Source organism: Xyrauchen texanus, unplaced genomic scaffold, assembly GCF_025860055.1.
Source record: "Xyrauchen texanus isolate HMW12.3.18 unplaced genomic scaffold, RBS_HiC_50CHRs HiC_scaffold_365, whole genome shotgun sequence".
NCBI classification, from domain to species: Eukaryota; Metazoa; Chordata; class Actinopteri; order Cypriniformes; family Catostomidae; genus Xyrauchen; species Xyrauchen texanus.
Genome location: NW_026266333.1, coordinates 1,969 through 22,974, shown reverse-complemented (window position 1 = coordinate 22,974; position 21,006 = coordinate 1,969). Strand labels below are relative to the sequence as shown.

At 37.6% G+C, this 21,006-nt stretch overlaps 2 protein-coding genes across 16 annotated transcripts in view; both read left to right on the top strand.

Moving 5' to 3' along the window:
• LOC127642083 (gastrula zinc finger protein XlCGF8.2DB-like) overlaps window positions 1-11,837 on the top strand; it is a 23,616-nt gene extending 11,779 nt beyond the window's left edge. For 2 of the 3 annotated variants that reach the window (XM_052124811.1, XM_052124810.1), the window contains one exon: window positions 11,044-11,837. In XM_052124811.1, the coding sequence (XP_051980771.1) occupies window positions 11,044-11,837 (794 nt within the window). Of the gene's footprint in view, window positions 1-192; window positions 491-11,043 lie in introns of those variants that run through there. The other variant, XR_007970271.1, reaches the window with a different exon arrangement.
• The window catches only part of LOC127642084 (gastrula zinc finger protein XlCGF8.2DB-like), a 26,362-nt gene extending 5,356 nt beyond the window's left edge, over window positions 1-21,006 (top strand). For 2 of the 13 annotated variants that reach the window (XM_052124825.1, XM_052124823.1), the window contains exons 2-3: window positions 19,296-19,566; window positions 19,804-21,006. In XM_052124825.1, coding sequence (XP_051980785.1) covers window positions 19,473-19,566; window positions 19,804-20,762 — 1,053 coding nt within the window. In that variant the 5' untranslated portion in view covers window positions 19,296-19,472 and the 3' untranslated portion in view covers window positions 20,763-21,006. The other 11 variants (XM_052124813.1, XM_052124818.1, XM_052124820.1 and 8 more) reach the window with 11 other exon arrangements.

Here is a 21,006-nt window from a genome sequence, read left to right as displayed (position 1 = left end):
TATACAAAATGCATCTAAATGGACATAACTTTGTACATCAGTTATTTTCCTATTTAGAATCACCACAAATTGATACTTGATGTCTGTTTCACATTCTGTCCTGATTTGATTTGTACTGATTTAATGTGGAAAATGTTCCTTTTTTTAGACTTCATAAAAGTGAAAGAAGAAAGCCAAGAACTGAATGAAGAGGTGGAGGAACATCAGGATCAGAAGCCTCGTCATTTCTTAAGTGGAAAAACACAAAACCAAACTCAAACAACAGAGGACAAAAACTCTTTCACCTGCACTCAGTGTGGAAAGAGTTTTAAACGTAAAGACAACCTTGAGATGCACTTGAGAATTCACACTGGAGAGAAACCTTTCACATGTACTCAGTGTGGAAAAGGTTTTGCACATAAAGGCAATCTTAATAACCACATGCGAACTCACACTGGAGAGAGGCCTTTTACATGCCCTGAGTGTGGCAAGAGTTTTAAATGGTTAACCAAAGATCATCTACTCTCTCACTCTGGTCTAAAGCCTTTTCACTGTGATCAGTGTGGTGAAAGTTTTATTTCAGCATCAGTTCTAAGAAAGCATCTGAATCTTCATGCAAGGCCGTACTTGTGTTCCTGTGGAAAGAGTTTTTCATGGCTGAACAGTTTCAAAGCTCATGAGAAAACACACACTGGTGTTAAAGATCATGTGTGCTCTGACTGTGGAAAGGGCTTCACTGCAACCGGCCACTTGAAAAGACACCAGAGAGTTCACACTGGAGAAAAACCGTACAAGTGCTCACATTGCGACAAAAGTTTTGCTCAGTCAGGAGACCTGAAAGCACATGAGAGAGTTCATACTGGAGAGAAACCGTACAAGTGCTCACATTGCGACAAAAGTTTTGCTCAGTCAGGAAACCTGAAAAGACACGTGAGAGTTCATACTGGAGAGAAACCGTACAAGTGCTCACATTGCGACAAAAGTTTTGCTCACACGGGACCATTGAAAAAACATCAGAGAGTTCACATGGATAGAAACTGAACCAGTGCAGTCTATGTGGGAGGAGTTTTACTCGATTGGCGTATCTAATTATTCACAAATAAAAGCAATGTTCAGTAAGCAAAGGTCATATGGAATAATGTGAGATTTAGGTTTATTAAAAATAGGAATCATCCAATCTAAAAAGTTTGCATTATTTACATGTAGAGTAGTTCATTATTTCATTATTAATACAACTTTCAAAACAATCATGTAAAAAATAAACACTTATGCTAAAATGAACTGAATAAAGATTGTAAGTATTAAACAGTTGTGTACTCTTGTTACTGTTATTTTCTCATTTATAAATTCTGAATTTGTGTCTTTTGGTTTCTTAAAGCTGATTTTAAAACAGGTTCATTAACACCCGAGCTATTTCTACATAACTGCTGTATATCCCCTATATATGTAAACTCAACAAAAAAGAAACATCTCTTTTTCAGGACACTGTATTTTATAGATCATTTTGTAAAATATCCAAATAACTTTACAGATCTTTATTGTAAAGGGTTTAAACAATGTTTTCCATGCATGTTCAATGATCCATAATCAATGAATGAACATGCACCTGTGGAACGGTCATTAAGACACTAACACTTACAGATGGTAGGCAATTGAGGTCACAGTTATAAAAACTTTGGACACTAAAGAGACCTTTCTATGGTCGACTGGAGGAGTTTTGGTGGCTGGCAGCACTGGGCTGTGACTGGAGCACTGGCAGCGTTCCGGAAATGGAGGATGAATCCTGTAGTGGGAATGCTAGATGGAATGAATGGTGGAAAATAGTAGAGAGAGAGAGAGAGAGAGATGGATGATATCCAGATTCCTTTTAGTAGGTCAGAAATAAAGTTAATAATCAAAAAGAATATTCTGAAATGATGGCAACCGTATTGGGACAGACACATAAAGAAGACATTTGTATATTATACAGTCAGTAGTGGGTACGGGAAGAGTATCAGGTGGGAGCAGGTTTGAGGATAACATAATTACAAGATTAATATTGGGCCGTACAAGTTTGAACAGTACAAGGCTCTTAGTATGCAAGCATCCAATGGGTCTGTGTGAGTTATGTGTGTTAATGAAACAGTTGAACATGTTATAATGAATTACTTAATCCAGGTAGACACATAACTGGACGAAGTCTCAGCCTCTATGCGGATATAAGAATCAAGGGTGATTGTATGTAGGTTGGTGGAGTAAGGGAATTGTATGTAGAGTGTCAATGGTCCATTTGGGCTATAGGTGGCGGTAATGCGCTTATCTGCGATCCGCCGTAGAAGAAGAAGAAGCCGTAAACTGAAGAGCATCATTGATCGGCGCGATTTTTTTTTAGATATTATAGTTGGAGTTCGTTCGCTTTGTATGTTTAAATCTGTGGTCAGACACGATTCAGAGAGCACCGATGACACAAATTAGTTAATGCTAACGTCAGAGGCCGTGGTACTGAACGAGCTAGCGTGATTATAGTTCAAAAGGGCAAGTTATCGTATTATATGAGATAAAAAAAGTTGCAAAATCGCGTTTGTCATCCGCCACAGTGACAGCAAGTGGACTTTTGAGCAGAGAGGAACAACATGGATGTTATTATACCACATTTTTGGCAAGGAGGATGGATTGTATACGTCACGGTCAGGTACAGGAGAGAAGGCTACTAACGTTACATTAGGTAAGACACAAAGTTTTATTTGTACAAAGTTTGGATCTGTGCCAATCGAATCTGTTTCTATATAGAATATATTTTATTTGTAATATTTTTTTAATTCCCACGTTTCCCACGTCATCAACTTTGTTAATATGTTAAGTGTTATCCATTTAGTTTTGTATTTACTGCAATTTTTAGTGATGTATAACAAATAATCACATCTATATCTTTTTTGAAAAACATTTAGACAGCAAGACAAGCTGCTACCATGCTGGTTTCAACTAAAGTTAACTGTGTTGTTATTCTAAAAGGTAAGTATGCACAATTCATTTTATTATGTTATTAAAGTGTTCCATGTAATGCTTGTGTGAGTTTTCTTTCTTATTGAACACAGTATATGACAGTAACATTCTCAGCTGTCAGGATGCATTCCTCCTGCTATAAAGGGGGTGGTTTTAAGACAAAGATATAACCTAAATACTTGTGATGTTGTTTTATTTATCTACATTTCCTTTAACTTTTCTCAGTAAATTGCATTGAAAGCGTACTTGTTGGGACTAGAGTTGCAAAATTCTTGGAAGTTTCAAAGTCGGAAACTTTCCAATGAAATTAATGGGAATAAACTGGACATTAGCAATATTGCAGGTTAGCCTATAACAGGAAACTTTAATGTAGTTGGAAAAAAAAAAAATTCTCGCAGCATAATCTTGGTTAAAACAACCACATTTTATGAAAATTCAGTTGAATCTCTACCCTGTGAATTCCTCAATCACATGCACACTACTTACTACAGGCTACTTACTACAGGCTACTTACTACAGCAGGTAAGTCAAGTAAGTTTTGGTGATATTACTAGGGTAAATATATTTGATCTATGGTATTAAAGTTTAACAAGCAAAATACTAAATCAAAAAATGTGTTTATACAGTAGCTAGCTAGACCGTAACACGAATATGCTAAATGTAAGCTAGCTAACACCATTTCATTGACAGTTTAAGAGGCTAGATATCATGCTGCTATTGTTTCTTCTGCCTTGTGCTAGCCAATTTTCATTTATCATACAAGAACGTAGGTAATATTTTGATTTAGCATGCTGATTGAGGAGTGTTCATCTATTCATCTAGCCTATTTCTATTCATTTGTCTTGAAGCTTGTGTTTTTTACAAGCTTTTTTCTAATCTTATTCTACAGAACAATGCCACGTGCGCCATCTGATGTGTGGATACATTTCACCTCAGCCGATGTAGAAGTAAAGGCTGTGTATATTTGCAAATACTGTGCGAAGACATGTGTTACGAATGCCTCAAAGATGCAGCAGCATATAGCTAAGTGCCCAAAGGTTTTTCCAAAATTTCCCAGCTTAACTTCCCATGGAAAGTTTCTGGAAATGTTCTGCCCCTTTGCAACCCTAGTTGGGACAGAAAACCATCAGATTTAATTTATTCGAAGTTTATGAACTAAAGTGGACAATGGAGCTCTCTTGTGGCCAAATAACACAATTGCTTTTCTAAAAATAAAAAAAAAGATGGGTTAAGAGGAAAAAGAGAAATATGATCAATATATCCAGGTATTGTGCCTTGTGAGAACGGTTGCATATTTAGCCTATAAAATCACAGTTATGTGAGTGAGAACACATTAATTACACATTGGACAATATTTTTAAGCCATGATGTATCAGCTATTTTTCATTTTTGTTTTGGGACCAGTGAAAATTTTGGCAGGGCAAGTTAAAGTCTGAAGCAATGGGTAGTGAAATTCAAGTACTCAGGCCAATTCAGGCCATCACTTTTATGCTGCTTTATAAAGCCTCTTTATTTCACACCAATTTATTTCACCTCATTCATTATGGTGATGTCTTTGATCTCCTGTAAACTGCAACATTAAGCACATTTCATTGTGTCTTCAGGAACATCACTGAGATAATTGAACATTTATTACTGAACATTTATAACTGTTTCCAGTTTTCCTTTTAGGATTTGTGTATTTTTTCAAGTTTGAACCAAACAGTGTGCTTAAATAAATATACATATTAAATTATATAAAACATATTAAAAGATAATGCAAGACAGATGACAGAGAATGAGAACTGTGAGTAAAATAAAGAAAAATACAGCCTATACATTCAGAATCAGAATCAGCTTTATTGCCAAGTATGCTTACACATACAAGGAATTGGTCTAGGTGACAGGAGCTTCCAGTCAACAATACCAAAAACAGCAGCAAGACATAGGTAATTAAAAACAAAAAAGAACACAAAATAAATAATTATACATACACTCACCTTCATACATAACCACATACACACGTAGTGCAAATCTAATACAATCTGTTATATAAAGAACAAAAACCTGTATATTATGTACAGAGCAATGTAAGTAATGGCAGAAGTGGATATGTTGGATAATATAAATTAAAATCAAAATTAAACTGTGTATTGCACATAATTATTGCTCAATGGGGCAATTTAATTGTTCATTAGATGGATGGCCTGAGGGAAAAAAACTGTTCCTGTGTCTGACGGTTCTGGTGTTCAGAGCTCTGAAGCGCCGGCCAGAAGGCAACAGTTCAAAAAGGTAGTGGGCAGGGTGAGTGGGGTCCAGAGTGATTTTACCAGCCTTTTTCCTCACTCTGGAAGTGTATAGTTCTTGAAGGGGGGGCAGGGGGCAACCAATAATCCTCTCAGCAGACCGAACTGTCCTTTGTAGTCTTCTGATGTCTGATTTCGTAGCTGCACCAAACCAGACAGTTATTGAAGTGCAGAGGACAGACTCAGTGACTGGTGAGTAGAACTGTTTCAGCAGCACTGGTGGCAGGTTGAACTTCCTCAGCTGGCGAAGGAAGTACAACCTCTGCTGGGCCTTTTTCACAATGGAGTCGATGTGTATCTCCCACTTCAGGTCCTGTGAGATGGTAGTGCCCAGGAACCTGAATGACTCCACTGCTGCCACAGTGCTGTTTAGAATGGTGAGGGGGGACAATGTTGGGGTGTTCCTCCTAAAGTCCACAATCATCTCCACTGTTTTCAGCTCCAGGTTGTTTTGACTGCACCAGAAAGCCAGCCGTTCAACCTCCTTTCTATATGCAGACTCATCATCATCTTGGATGAGACCGATGACAGTGGTGTCGTCTGCAAACTTCAGGAGCCTGACAGAGGGGTCCTTGGTGGTGCAGTCATTGGTGTACAGGGAGAAGAGAAGTGGGGAGAGCACACATCCCTGGGGGGCACCAGTGCTGATGGTACAGGTGGTGGAAGTGAATTTTCCCTGCCTCACAAGCTGCTGTCTGTTCGTCAGAAAGCTGGTAATCCACTGACAGGTAGAGGTGGGAACAGGGAGTTGGTTTAACTTAGTCCGGAGTATATCTGGTATGATTGTGTTGAAAGCCGAGCTGAAGTCCACAAAAAGGATCCTTACGTATGTCCCCGGTCTGTCCAGATGTTGCAGGATATGATGCAAACCCATGTTGACTGCATCATCCACAGACCTGTTTGCTCGATAAGCAAATTGAAGGGGGTCCAGAAATGACCACAGATGTCAGGGCGACAGGTCTGTAGTCATTAAGTTCTGTGATTTTAGGTTTCTTAGGGACGGGGATAATTACTGAGCGTTTGAAGCAGCATGGGACTTCACACTGCTCCAGTGATCTATTGAAGATCTGAGTGAAGATGGGGGCCAGTTGGTTAGCACAGGAACGAAGGCAAGCTGGTGAGATGCCATCTGGTCCTGGAGCCTTCCTTGTCCTTTGCTTCCGAAGGACACGGCACACATCGTCCTCACAGATCTTGAGTGCAGGTAGTGTAGCAGGAGGGGGGAGGAGGGGGTTGCAGGAGGTGTTAATGGTTGTGTGAAATGAAGGTCCGAGTGCATGTGGGGTGTGAAATCGGGCCTTTCAAATCTGCAGTAAAACACATTCAGGTCGTCAGCCAGTCGTTGGTCCGCCACAGGGTTGGGGGTAGGAGTCCTGTAATTAGTAAGTTGTTTCAGGCCACTCCACACTGATGCAGGGTCGTTAGCTGAAAACTTGCTTTTCAGCTTCTCAGAGTAGCTTCTTTTAGCCACTCTGATTTCCTTATTCAGTGTGTTCCTGGCCTGATTATACAAGACTCTATCCCCACCCCTTTAAGCCTCCTCTTTGGCATGACGAAGCTGTCTGAGTTTCCCTGTGAACCATGGTTTATCATTGTTGAATGACAAAAATGTCCTAGTAGGGATGCATATATCCTCACAGAAACTGATGTATGATGTAACAGTATCTGTGAGCTCGTCCAGGTCTGTAGCTGCAGCTTCAAAAACACTCCAATCAGTGCAGTCAAAGCAGGCTTGTAGTTCCAGCTCTGCTTCAATAGTCCATCTCCTTATAGTCCTTACAACTGGCTTTGTTGATTTTAATTTTTGCCTGTAGGTCGGGAGAAGATGAACCAGACAGTGATCAGAGAGACCCAAAGCTGCACGTGGGACAGAGCGATATGCATCCTTTAATGTTGTATAGCAGTGATCCAATATATTCCTGTCTCTGGTGGGGCATGTAATGTGCTGTCTGTATTTGGGCAGTTCGCGTGTGAGATTTGTTTTGTTAAAGTCCCCAAGAATAATAATGACTGAGTCCGGGTATTGTTGTTCTGTGTCTGAGATTTGATCAGCCAGCTGTTGCAGCGCTAAGTTCCCAGACGCGTTAGGAGGAATGTAAACACTCACCAGAATAAACGAAGAAAACTCCCGCGGCGAGTAGAACGGCTTACAGTTAATAAAGAGCGCTTCCAGATTAGGACAGCACATCCTCTTTAGTGTTGTTACATCTGTACACCAACTTTCGTTGATGTAAAAGCATGTTCCACCGCCTCTCGTTTTCCCCGTTAACTCCGCGATGCGATCCGCTCTGAACAGCTGGAAGCCCGGCAGATGTAATGCGCTGTCCGGACTGAAACCTGGCTGAGTGAAGCCAGTGAAGCACAGTGCAGCAGAGTTTGAAAAGTCCTTATTAGTATGTGTGAGGAGATGTAGTTCGTCCGTTTTGTTGGGAAGAGAGCGGAGATTTGCGAGATGAATGCTCGGCAGCGCTGTTCGAACGCCGCGCTGACGGAGTTTAACCAGCGCGCCAGCTCGTCTCCCTCGCCTGCGTCTCGTAGCGCATCTAAACAACACAGCAGCGCCTCCAACTAAAATGTCCAGCAAAACGTCCGAATATTGAAAAACCGGGAAAAGATGATCTGGTATGTGCTGCCGAATGTTCAGCAGTTCGTCCCTGGTTAAACTGATTGGTAAAAGATTGCTAAACACAGGACAAACTAACAAAAACAACAAAAGAATTGAAGAGCTCCACACCGAGGCGGCCATCTGCGGCGCCATGCTGTATCTGTAAGAGCTCCACACCTGTAAAATCTGTACATTATTCCAAACTTTTCACCATCTGTGTGTGTTTTTTTATATATATTTATATAAATAAATAAAATATTTAGCTTTGGACAATATTTTTAAGCCATGACGTATCAGCTATTTTTCATTTTTGTTTTGGGGCTAGTAAAAATTTTGGCAGGGCAAAATTTGAAGCACTTGCCCGACCGGGCCAGTATAAAAAATCCTTAGCGTTGAGCCCTGGGTAGTGAAATTCAAGTATTAATATTGAGTTGGTGGATTTCAGGTCATTAAATTCAGGTCTCAATATTCAGGTTGTTGAGAAATGAAGGTGGCAATATTCGAGGAAGACATCCGGAAGGAAGAGCAAACGAACATTGATGTTATCCATCTCTCTCTTGGACAATCGCAAAGAGATGGAAACAGCTCAAAAAGTCATTTTAAACAACTGTGACAACAACTCTGTGTAAACATAAGAAGGTATACTTTAGAGATACTTATTATAATGTTTCATGTGTTTTGAAGAACATTTACATTTATGCATTTGGCAGATGCTTTTATCCAAAGCGACTTACAGTGCACTTATTACAGGGACAATCCCCCCGGAGCAACCTGGAGTTAAGTGCCTTACTCAAGGAACCTGTGACCTTCTGATTAACAGCCCTGTGCTTTAGCCACGACACCACCAGCACTCAAGAAAAGATCAACTTAATCAGTAAATTGGATCCTTCACCTAACAGCAAGTTTCATCAAGAACCTTATTTAATAATCATATGGGCAAATAAAACATGAAGATACTGAGGAACAAATAGGTTGGTGTCCATTACTGATTAATTATTATTTACTACTGAAAACATTAATGTAGCAAAACTTCACCAGATTTTGAAGCTGAAAATATACAAATAACATGGAACAGTGATACTTAAAATCTGTTTCACATTCTCTTCTGATTTGATTTGTAATGATTTAATATGTAAATTTTTTAGACATCATAAAAGTATAAGAAACACTTAAGACCTCACACTGGAGAAAAACCTTTTACATTCCCTAAGTGTGGAAAGAGTTTGAAATGGGCACCCACTTTCAGAAATCATCTACTCTCTTCAAGTTGCTTCTGAAATATTGTAATTACGAGTTTCAGCACATGAATTTGTATTTACCTGTGGGAAACTCCGATTTCTAGAAGACACCCAAGTTACCACATTGTGATGTTGGTAGGGGCATGTCAACATGAAGATAATGAAAGCAATGATTTTGCAAAAGCATTTAAATTATATGCTTTATTTCAATAATTTTAATGACAGTTTATCACCAATAATGTAAAACTAAATACTTCCCCCTTCGTGGTCTGTTATATGCAAATTAATGAATAATTTGTTACATACCATCCATAAGTAAACTACGTAGATCATTTAAAAGTGATGCAGTTGTATTCGTTCATGCTTATTCACCAGTACAACAAAAAAAACAAGATTTTACTTCAACTTTAATGCGTGACATGTTGTAATATGAAATGTCCAACTCGGAAGAAGCAACAACTCTGCAATCTCTACAAGTAGACTGAGCTAATGATATAATTAATGATTGCCAAATATAAATAATAAAACAAATCTATTTATTTATTTGGCAAGTATTCTTGTTATACAGAGGACAAAGAGAAGTCGGATGGAGATTTTCGTAAAATAAACACCAAAAGATCACAGACGCAAACTGGAGGTGGAATTCACCTGTTATTAGAGACTCTGATTTTTTTTCTTCTATCATTTTTGCATAATACTGTATATATTCCAAGTAACAAAGGTACTGCTTATGGCACAAAGCTGACACTGGGGTGTTTTGGGTTTATATTTGTACCCTAATGGAGAAAGCTGCACAATAGACCCTTGGGGTACAATTTTGTACCCAAAACATGTTGTAGATTTTAACTAGAGGTACAAAAAAGATCCCTTTGAGGGTACCACCACAGTGACGACCCTTGTACCTTAACGGTACCTTTTCTCTGAGTGTGAATGATCGGATAATTATCCTGATTATCCTGGAAGACTTGTTTCATTAATATCAATAACAGACCATCACCTTTATGCTGCTTTATAAAGCCTCTTTATTTCACAGCAGTAGTTCACTGTTTTCACCTCATTCATTATGGTGATGTCTATGATCTCCTGTAAACTGCCACATTAAGCACATTTCATTGTGTCTTCAGGAACATCATTGAGATAATTGAACATTTGTTACAGTTTGTCGGTTATGGGGAGAACAAATCTGTTTATTTTCATCTTTTACATTTATCTTTTTCCAGTTTTCCTTTAAGGATTTGGGTATTTTTTTCAATTAAGGGGACTTTGAACCAAACAGTGTGATTAAATAAATTTACATATTAAATGAGAAATTCTAAAAGAATGAGATGATGCAAGACATGACAGAGAATGAGAACTGTGATTAAATTAAAGAAAAATACAGCCTATACATTATTAATTAGTATAGAAATATAAATTCAGTAACCTATTTATTTTTCATTTGTGCAGATCTGGTTCTTTGGGCCTCCAAACATCACAGCAATAACAATTCACACCTTCATTGAAGCCACTCCCACAACAATTCACCAATAAATACTGTGAATATTCCCATCATCCTACAAGAGAAGTTCTTCAGACCATCAGGAAGATCTCCAGGTGTAACAACTGAAATCTGTGTGATATAATATGGAAAAGATGGAGTTTATTAAAGAGGAGAAAGAAGACATGAGTTATCTAGAGCCATACAACATAAAACATGAAGATACTGAGGAACAAATAGGTTGGTGTCCATTCTTGATCCTTCATTATTTACTGCTGAGGAACATTCATGTAACAAAATGCAGTTCACCAGATTTAGAAGTTAGAAAATATACAAAATGCATCTAAATGGACATAACTTTGTACATCAGTTATTTTCCTATTTAGAATCACCACAAATTGATACTTGATGTCTGTTTCACATTCTATCCTGATTTAATTTGTACTGATTTAATGTGGAAAATGTTCCTTTTTTTAGACTTCATAAAAGTGAAAGAAGAAAGCCAAGAACTGAATGAAGTGGTGGAGGAACATCAGGATCAGAAGCCTCGTCATTTCTTAAGTGGAGAAACACAAAACCAAACTCAAACAACAGAGGACAAAAACTCTTTCACCTGCACTCAGTGTGGAAAGAGTTTTAAACGTAAACACACACTTGAGATGCACTTGAGAATTCACACTGGAGAGAAACCTTTCACATGTACTCAGTGTGGAAAAAGTGTTGCACGTAAAGACAATCTTAATAACCACATGCGAACTCACACTGGAGAGAGGCCTTTTACATATCCTGAGTGTGGCAAGAGTTTTAAATGGTTAACCAATTTCAAAGATCATCTACTCTCTCACTCTGGTCTAAAGCCTTTTCACTGTGATCAGTGTGGTGAAAGTTTTATTTCAGCATCAGTTCTAAGAAAGCATCTGAATCTTCATGCAAGGCCGTACTTGTGTTGCTGTGGAAAGAGTTTTTCATGGCTGAACAGTTTCAAAGCTCATGAGAAAACACACACTGGTGTTAAAGATCATGTCTGTTTTGAGTGTGGAAAGGGCTTCACTGCAGCCTGCGACTTGAAAAAACACCAGAGAATTCATACTGGAGAGAAACCGTACAAGTGCTCACATTGCGACAAGCGCTTCACTGTGTCAGGAAACCTGAAAACACATGAGAGAGTTCATACTGGAGAGAAACCGTACAAGTGCTCACAATGTGATAAAAGTTTTGCTCAGACGGGACCATTGAAAACACATCAGAGAGTTCACATGGATAGAAACTGAACCAGTGCAGTCTATGTGGGAGGAGTTTTAATCGATTGGCGTATCTAATTATTCACAAATAAAAGCAATGTTCAGTAAGGCAATGTCATATGGAATAATGTGAGATTTAGGTTTATTAAAAATAGGAATCATCCAATCTAAAAAGTTTGCATTATTTACATGTAGAGTAGTTCATTATTTCATTATTAATACAACTTTCAAAACAATCATGTAAAAAATAAACACTTATGCTAAAATGAACTGAATAAAGATTGTAAGTATTAAACAGTTGTGTACTCTTGTTACTGTTATTTTCTCATTTATAAATTCTGAATTTGTGTCTTTTGGTTTCCTAAAGCGGATTTCAAACCAGGTTCATTAACACCCGAGCTATTTCTACATAACTGCTGTATATCCCCTATATATGTAAACTCAACAAAAAAGAAACATCTCTTTTTCAGGACACTGTATTTTAAAGATAATTTTGTAAAATATCCAAATAACTTTACAGATCTTTATTGTAAAGGGTTTAAACAATGTTTTCCATGCATGTTCAATGATCCATAATCAATGAATGAACATGCACCTGTGGAACGGTCATTAAGACACTAACACTTACAGATGGTAGACAATTGAGGACACAGTTATAAAAACTTTGGACACTAAAGAGACCTTTCTATGGTCGACTGGAGGAGTTTTGGTGGTTGGCAGCACTGGGCTGTGACTGGAGCACTGGCAGCGATCCGGAAATGGAGGATGAATCGTGTAGTGGGAGTGCTGGAGGGAATGAATGGTGGAAAATAGTAGAGAGAGAGAGAGAGAGAGAGAGAGAGATGATATTCAGATTCCTTTTAGTAGGTCAGAAATAAAGTTAATAATCAAAAAGAATATTCTGAAATGATGGCAACCGTATTGGGACACTGACACATAAAGAAGACATTTGTATATTATACAGTCAGTAGTGGGCACGGGAAGAGTATCAGGTGGGAGCAGATTTGAGGATAACATAATTACAAGATTAAGATTGGGCCGTACAAGTTTGAACAGTACAAGGCTGTTAGTATGCAAGCATCCAATGGGTCTGTGTGAAGTATGTGTGTTAATGAAACAGTTGAACATGTTATAATGAATTACTTAATCCAGGTAGACACATAACTGGACGAAGTCTCAGCCTCTATGCGGATATAAGAATCAAGGCTGATTGTATGTAGGTTGGTGGAGTAAGGGAATTGTATGTAGAGTGTCAATGGTCCATTTGGGCTATAGGTGGCGGTAATGCGTTTATCTGTGATCCGCCGTAGAAGAAGAAGCCGTAAACTGAAGAGCATCATTGATCTGCGCGATTTTTTTTAGATATTATAGTTCGTTCGCTTTGTATATTTAAATCTGTGGTCAGACACGATTCAGAGAGCATCAATGACACAAATTAGTAATGCTAAGGTCAGAAGCCGTGGTACTGAACGAGCTAGCGTGATTATAGTTCAAAAGGGCAAACAGTGTACGTTATGTCCTGGCACCCCTCAGTTTGAAAACCGTGATCCTAGTGTGATTATTAAACCACAAAGACGGCAATTTAATTAACTAACGATAGTCTGCATGTGTTGTGCACTTCAAGTTGCACATACTCTGAAAACACCTAATCAGGAGCATCATGTGCACTTATTTGTCATCAGCGTTTGTAGAAAATGACAGAGCAGAGCACTAATTCACTGTGAAGCTCGCAGCACATAAAGACTACAAATTTGCTCAATTAAATTGCAGATTTTTGCTGTTTATTAATCGCACTGGGTCACGTAACAACCTACTTTTCAGGAGGTCTCTATCAAAAGGTTCTTTTAAAATGGGAAAAAATACAACAGAAATATATTACTGCTGAATATAGTAATTATAAAAAAATCAGTAATGATTGTATAGTTTTTACGCAATATCCCACATCTGGGATGTTCTGTTGTGCAGCATGTTATTTGACAAAAATATCTCCAATGTTGTATTTTGGATTGTGCTGTAAGGATCTGTATAAAAGCACTTCATTTGATAAAAATAATGCATTATATTTTTTAAAACATATGGTTATATTTTAATTTGATTACATTTAGAATGATTGAATTTAGACACGATTTTTATGATAAAATCGAAATGTTTTTTAGTGGGGATACCCATATCTGCAGACAGTCCTGATTTTACTGGGCTTCTCCCGTTTTACATTTACATTTATGCATTTGGCAGACGCTTTTATCCAAAGCGAATTACAGAGCACTTATTACAGGGACAATCCCCGAGCAACCTGGAGTTAAGTGCCTTGCTCAAGGACACAATGATGGTGGCTGTGGGGATCGAACCAGCGACCTTCTGATTACCAGTTATGTGCTTTAGACCACTACACCACCACCACACAGATTTCTCAGTCATGATTTTCTGCATCCACACTCTGCTCATGTGAATGTATTAGACCTGTAGGTAGGGTTGCCACCCATCGAAATCGTTCCTGATCGTTAATTTAACACAGATATAAGTTAGACATTTTTCATAAGGTGGGTAAGGGTTCCTAAAAACTCCACACATTGTGCTGAAACATGCTAATACTGTGAAGGATGTGGTAAGGGACCATCTGAATACATTTCTTTGTATTATTGATCTTGAGTGTAGTATTATTGATCAGTACTGCCACTCCCTATACGCATATTACACAGTCTGCCGTTCCTCGCACATACAAACCAAAAATGTCCCTATTTTTTACAATCCAATGTTGGCAGGTATGGGAATACCACAGTCTATTTCATTATTTACAGTTGTATGAATGATTGTAACATTCCCAGGTAGTAGTGGCATTTGTTTGATATTTTTCGATTGAACTTCTTTTAACCTTCAAACACATTTTTTAAACCCTGCTAAGGGGCATTCAGACAGACTGCGTTTTATTTTAAATTTGACAAAAATGCACGTTTCGAATTATAATTTGACAGGCTTAATACAAATACTTGATGTCTTTTGCTTTGTTATTCACTTTTATTTATTTAAAATTTTTACTTCATTTGATTTTTTATTTATTTATTTACATTTTTTATTTTAGGCCTGATGGAAGAAGTAAAAGAGGAAAATCAAGAGCTGAATGAAGTGGAGGAGAAACATCAGTATGAAGAAACATCCAACAGTTGCTCACAGACTAAAAACAATTCCTTTAAAAAAAGAACTCGAAGAACAGCAGCCGAAAACTCATTGACCTGCCCTCAGTGTGGAAAGATTTTCAAACGTAGAGAACACTTTAATAATCACATGAGAATTCACACTGGAGAGAAGCCGTTCACCTGCCCTCATTGTGCAAAACGTTTCGCACAAAAAGAAAACCTTAATGTTCATGTAAGAATTCACACTGGAGAGAAGCCACACACATGCACTCAGTGTGGAAAGAGTTTCTCAGGTAAAGGAGAACTTAATAGTCACATGAGGATTCACTCTGCTGAGAAGCCTTTCACATGCGCTCAGTGTGGAAAGAGTTTCAAATGGGCCAACGATCTCAATGTTCATCTGCACTCTCACTCTGGGATAAAGCCATACTACTGTGATCAGTGTGGTAAAACTTTTACTTCAGCATCAAATCTAAAAAAATATGTGATTATCCATACAAATGAGAAGCCTTACATGTGTTCCCTTTGTGGAAAGAGTTTTTCATGGCCGAACAGCTTGAAACGGCACCAGAGAATTCATACTGAAGAACACTTAATAAGAGCACTGGAGAGAAACCAGACCACTGCTCTCCATGTGGGAGGAGCTTCACCAAATTAAGGGGTATTTGCACTCATTAAAACACATTGTCCTTGTGACTGAGCAAAGATGCTCTTTATCAGGGTTAATGCTTTCAAGTAAATAGTGTGAGAACACAAATATGTAGTTATATATTACATATTATACATATAGAGGTGGTGAAGTTTGACTTGTTCGTGCAATGAAGATTTGAGGAATTCACATTACTAGTACACAAAACAAAGCCTGTAGGGATCATTTAAATGTTTTATTCATAATTGTTGAAAAAAATTATATATATATATATATATATATATAAGACTGAAATATTAGAAGCTGAACTTCTTGTGAATTAAATATTACTGTGTAGTTACTGTGTAGAGTTAAATAACTGTGTAATGTGTCAAATAAAATAAGTGTGAAAATTTGATTTTATAAATCAGTCAAGCTGGAATGCGTGTTAGTTGTTGAGTTATTGCTCAAGTAGAGTACATTAAAAGAACAGTTCACCCCAAAAAACTAAATTCTGTCATCATTTCTTATATAATAATCATACTCACTTACAACTATACTACACTACTCTCTCCACGCCCCACCCGAGAGCCCTCAAAAACTCCAAATACCTGCCCCATTTCCGAACAAATCCAAGTCACCCCGTCTTCCCAATGACACCTCAGAAGCCGCCACCCTCCCTATCTCATGCACCACTCCGGATATGGGGCGCACCAGCTGACCCCCAACCCCTCAAAATAAGCTGCCTGGTGATCATCACACAGGTCAAAAACCAGTTCTCTATATGACTATCCCCCACATTGATGACCGCCCCATCGCCCAGAACACAAAGTTTGGGGCAAAACGAAACCGAGTGCCTGTCATACCAAAATTCTGAACCTTCAACCAGAATTTCTGGTTCTTGACACCCCACCAAAAAACATGGGCCATGCCTCCATCCTCCGAATGGCCAGCAGGTGACTGTGTCTTTATAACCAAGCCTATACAATCTAGAGGGGGTCCAATAAAATCGATTAAAAAAAAAATGTAATTGCATAAGACGCACCCTTGCATCTCTAGATGCAGACTTAATGTTTTTAAGAATCTTAGCCCACACTCCCTCCTCCGATACCAAGTTGAAATCTTTCTCCCAGACTCTCTTGAGAGAAGTAAAGGCTCCGTCCCCCAGACTCTGAATTAACAGGGAGTAATACACTGATGCCTCATGACCTTTTCCTTTTCCATGTAAGATTAAAATCTGTACATTATTCCAAACTTTTCACCACCTGTGTTTTTTTATATATATATTTATATAAATAAATAAAATATTTAGCTTTGGACAATATTTTTAAGCCATGACGTATCAGCTATTTTTCATTTTTGTTTTGGGGCTAGTAAAAATTTTGGCAGGGCAAAATTTGAAGCACTTGCCTGACCGGGCCAGTATAAAAAATCCTTAGCGTTGAGCCCTGGGTAGTGAAATTCAAGTATTAATATTGAGTTGGTGGATTTCAGGTCATTAAATTCAGGTCTCAATATTCAGGTTGTTGAGAAATGAAGGTGGCAATATTCGAGGAAGACATCCGGAAGGAAGAGCAAACGAACATTGATGTTATCCATCTCTCTCTTGGACAATCGCAAAGAGATGGAAACAGCTCAAAAAGTCATTTTAAACAACTGTGACAACAACTCTGTGTAAACATAAGAAGGTATACTTTAGAGATACTTATTATAATGTTTCATGTGTTTTGAAGAACATTTACATTTATGCATTTGGCAGACGCTTTTATCCAAAGCTGACTTACAGAGCACTTATTACAGGGACAATCCCCGGAGCAACCTGGAGTTAAGTGCCTTACTCAAGGAACCTGTGACCTTCTGATTAACAGCCCTGTGCTTTAGCCACGACACCACCAGCACTCAAGAAAAGATCAACTTAATCAGTAAATTGGATCCTTCACCTAACAGCAAGTTTCATCAAGAACCTTATTTAATAATCATATGGGCAAATAAAACATGAAGATACTGAGGAACAAATAGGTTGGTGTCCATTACTGATTAATTATTATTTACTACTGAAAACATTAATGTACCAAAACTTAACCAGATTTTGAAGCTGAAAATATACAAATAACATGGAACAGTGATACTTAAAATCTGTTTCACATTCTCTTCTGATTTGATTTGTAATGATTTAATATGTAATTTTTTAGACATCATAAAAGTATAAGAAACACTTAAGACCTCACACTGGAGAAAAACCTTTTACATTCCCTAAGTGTGGAAAGAGTTTGAAATGGGCACCCACTTTCAGAAATCATCTACTCTCTTCAAGTTGCTTCTGAAATATTGTAATTACGAGTTTCAGCACATGAATTTGTATTTACCTGTGGGAAACTCCGATTTCTAGAAGACACCCAAGTTACCACATTGTGATGTTGGTAGGGGCATGTCAACATGAAGATAATGAAAGCAATGATTTTGCAAAAGCATTTAAATTATATGCTTTATTTCAATAATTTTAATGACAGTTTATCACCAATAATGTAAAACTAAATACTTCCCCTTCGTGGTCTGTTATATGCAAATTAATGAATAATTTGTTACATACCATCCATAAGTAAACTACGTAGATCATTTAAAAGTGATGCAGTTGTATTCGTTCATGCTTATTCACCAGTACAACAAAAAAAACAAGATTTTACTTCAACTTTAATGCGTGACATGTTGTAATAAGAAATGTCCAACTCGGAAGAAGCAACAACTCTGCAATCTCTACAAGTAGACTGAGCTAATGATATAATTAATGATTGCCAAATATAAATAATAAAACAAATCTATTTATTTATTTGGCAAGTATTCTTGTTATACGGAGGACAAAGAGAAGTCGGATGGAGATTTTCGTAAAATAAACACCAAAAGATCACAGACGCAAACTGGAGGTGGAATTCACCTGTTATTAGAGACTCAGATTTTTTTCTTCTATAATTTTTTCATAATACTGTATATATTTCAAGTAACAAAGGTACTGCTTATGGCACAAAGCTGACACTGGGGTGTTTTGGGTTTATATTTGTACCCTAATGGATAAAGCTACACAATAGACCCTTAGGGTACAATTTTGTACCCAAAACATGTTGTAGATTTTAACTAGAGGTACAAAAAAGATCCCCTTGAGGGTACCACCACAGTGACGACCCTTGTACCTTAACGGTACCTTTTCTCTGAGTGTGAATGATCGGATAATTATCCTGATTATCCTGGAAGACTTGTTTCATTAATATCAATAACAGACCATCACCTTTATGCTGCTTTATAAAGCCTCTTTATTTCACAGCAATAGTTCACTGTTTTCACCTCATTCATTATGGTGATGTCTATGATCGCCTGTAAACTGCCACATTAAGCACATTTCATTGTGTCTTCAGGAACATCATTGAGATAATTGAACATATTATTTGTTGGTTACAGGGGGAACACAATCTATATTTATTTTTTTATTTTCATCTTTTACATTTATCTGTTTCCAGTTTTCCTTGTTAGGATTTGGGTATTTTTTCAAGTTTGAACCAAACAGTGTGATTAAATAAATTTACATATTAAATGAGAAATTCTAAAAGAATGAGATAATGCAAGACATGACAGAGAATGAGAACTGTGATTAAATTAAAGAAAAATACAGCCTATACATTATTAATTAGTATAGAAATATAAATTCAGTAACCTATTTATTTTTCATTTGTGCAGATCTGGTTCTTTGGGCCTCCAAACATCACAGCAGTAACAATTCACACCTTCATTGAAGCCACTCCCACAACAAATCACCAATAAATACTGTGAATATTCCCATCATCCTACAAGAGAAGTTCTTCAGACCAGCAGGAAGATCTCCAGGTGTAACAACTGAAATCTGTGTGATATAATATGGAAAAGATGGAGTTTATTAAAGAGGAGAAAGAAGACATGAGTTATCTAGAGCCATACAACATAAAACATGAAGATACCGAGGAACAAATAGGTTGGTGTCCATTCTTGATCCTTCATTATTTACTGCTGAGGATCATTAATGTAACAAAATGCAGTTCACCAGATTTAGAAGTTAGAAAATATACAAAATGCATCTAAATGGACATAACTTTGTACATCAGTTATTTTCCTATTTAGAATCACCACAAATTGATACTTGATGTCTGTTTCACATTCTGTCCTGATTTAATTTGTACTGATTTAATGTGGAAAATGTTCCTTTTTTTAGACTTCATAAAAGTGAAAGAAGAAAGCCAAGAACTGAATGAAGTGGTGGAGGAACATCAGGATCAGAAGCCTCATTTCTTAAGTGGAGAAACACAAAACCAAACTCAAACAACAGAGGACAAAAACTCTTTCACCTGCTCTCAATGTGGAAAGAGTTTTAAACGTAAACACACACTTGAGATGCACTTGAGAATTCACACTGGAGAGAAACCTTTCACATGTACTCAGTGTGGAAAAAGTGTTGCACGTAAAGACAATCTTAATAACCACATGCGAACTCACACTGGAGAGAGGCCTTTTACATGCCCTGAGTGTGGAAAAAGTTTTGCACGTAAAAACAATCTTAATAACCACATGCAAACTCACACTGGAGAGAAACCTTTCACATGTACTCAGTGTGGAAAAAGTTTTGCACGTAAAGACAATCTTAATAACCACATGCGAACTCACACTGGAGAGAGGCCTTTTACATATCCTGAGTGTGGCAAGAGTTTTAAATGGTTAACCAATTTCAAAGATCATCTACTCTCTCACTCTGGTCTAAAGCCTTTTCACTGTGATCAGTGTGGTGAAAGTTTTATTTCAGCATCAGTTCTAAGAAAGCATCTGAATCTTCATGCAAGGCCGTACTTGTGTTGCTGTGGAAAGAGTTTTTCATGGCTGAACAGCTTGAAAGCTCATGAGAAAACACACACTGGTGTTAAAGATCATGTGTGCTCTGACTGTGGAAAGGGCTTCACTGCAGCCTGCGACTTGAAAAAACACCAGAGAATTCATACTGGAGAGAAACCGTACAAGTGCTCACATTGCGACAAGCGCTTCACTGTGTCAGGAAACCTGAAAACACATGAGAGAGTTCATACTGGAGAGAAACCGTACAAGTGCTCACAATGTGATAAAAGTTTTGCTCACACGGGACCATTGAAAACACATCAGAGAGTTCACATGGATAGAAACTGAACCAGTGCAGTCTATGTGGGAGGAGTTTTACTCGATTGGCGTATCTAATTATTCACAAATAAAAGCAATGTTCAGTAAGGCAATGTCATATGGAATAATGTGAGATTTAGGTTTATTAAAAATAGGAATCATCCAATCTAAAAAGTTTGCATTATTTACATGTAGAGTAGTTCATTATTTCATTATTAATACAACTTTCAAAACAATCATGTAAAAAATAAACACTTATGCTAAAATGAACTGA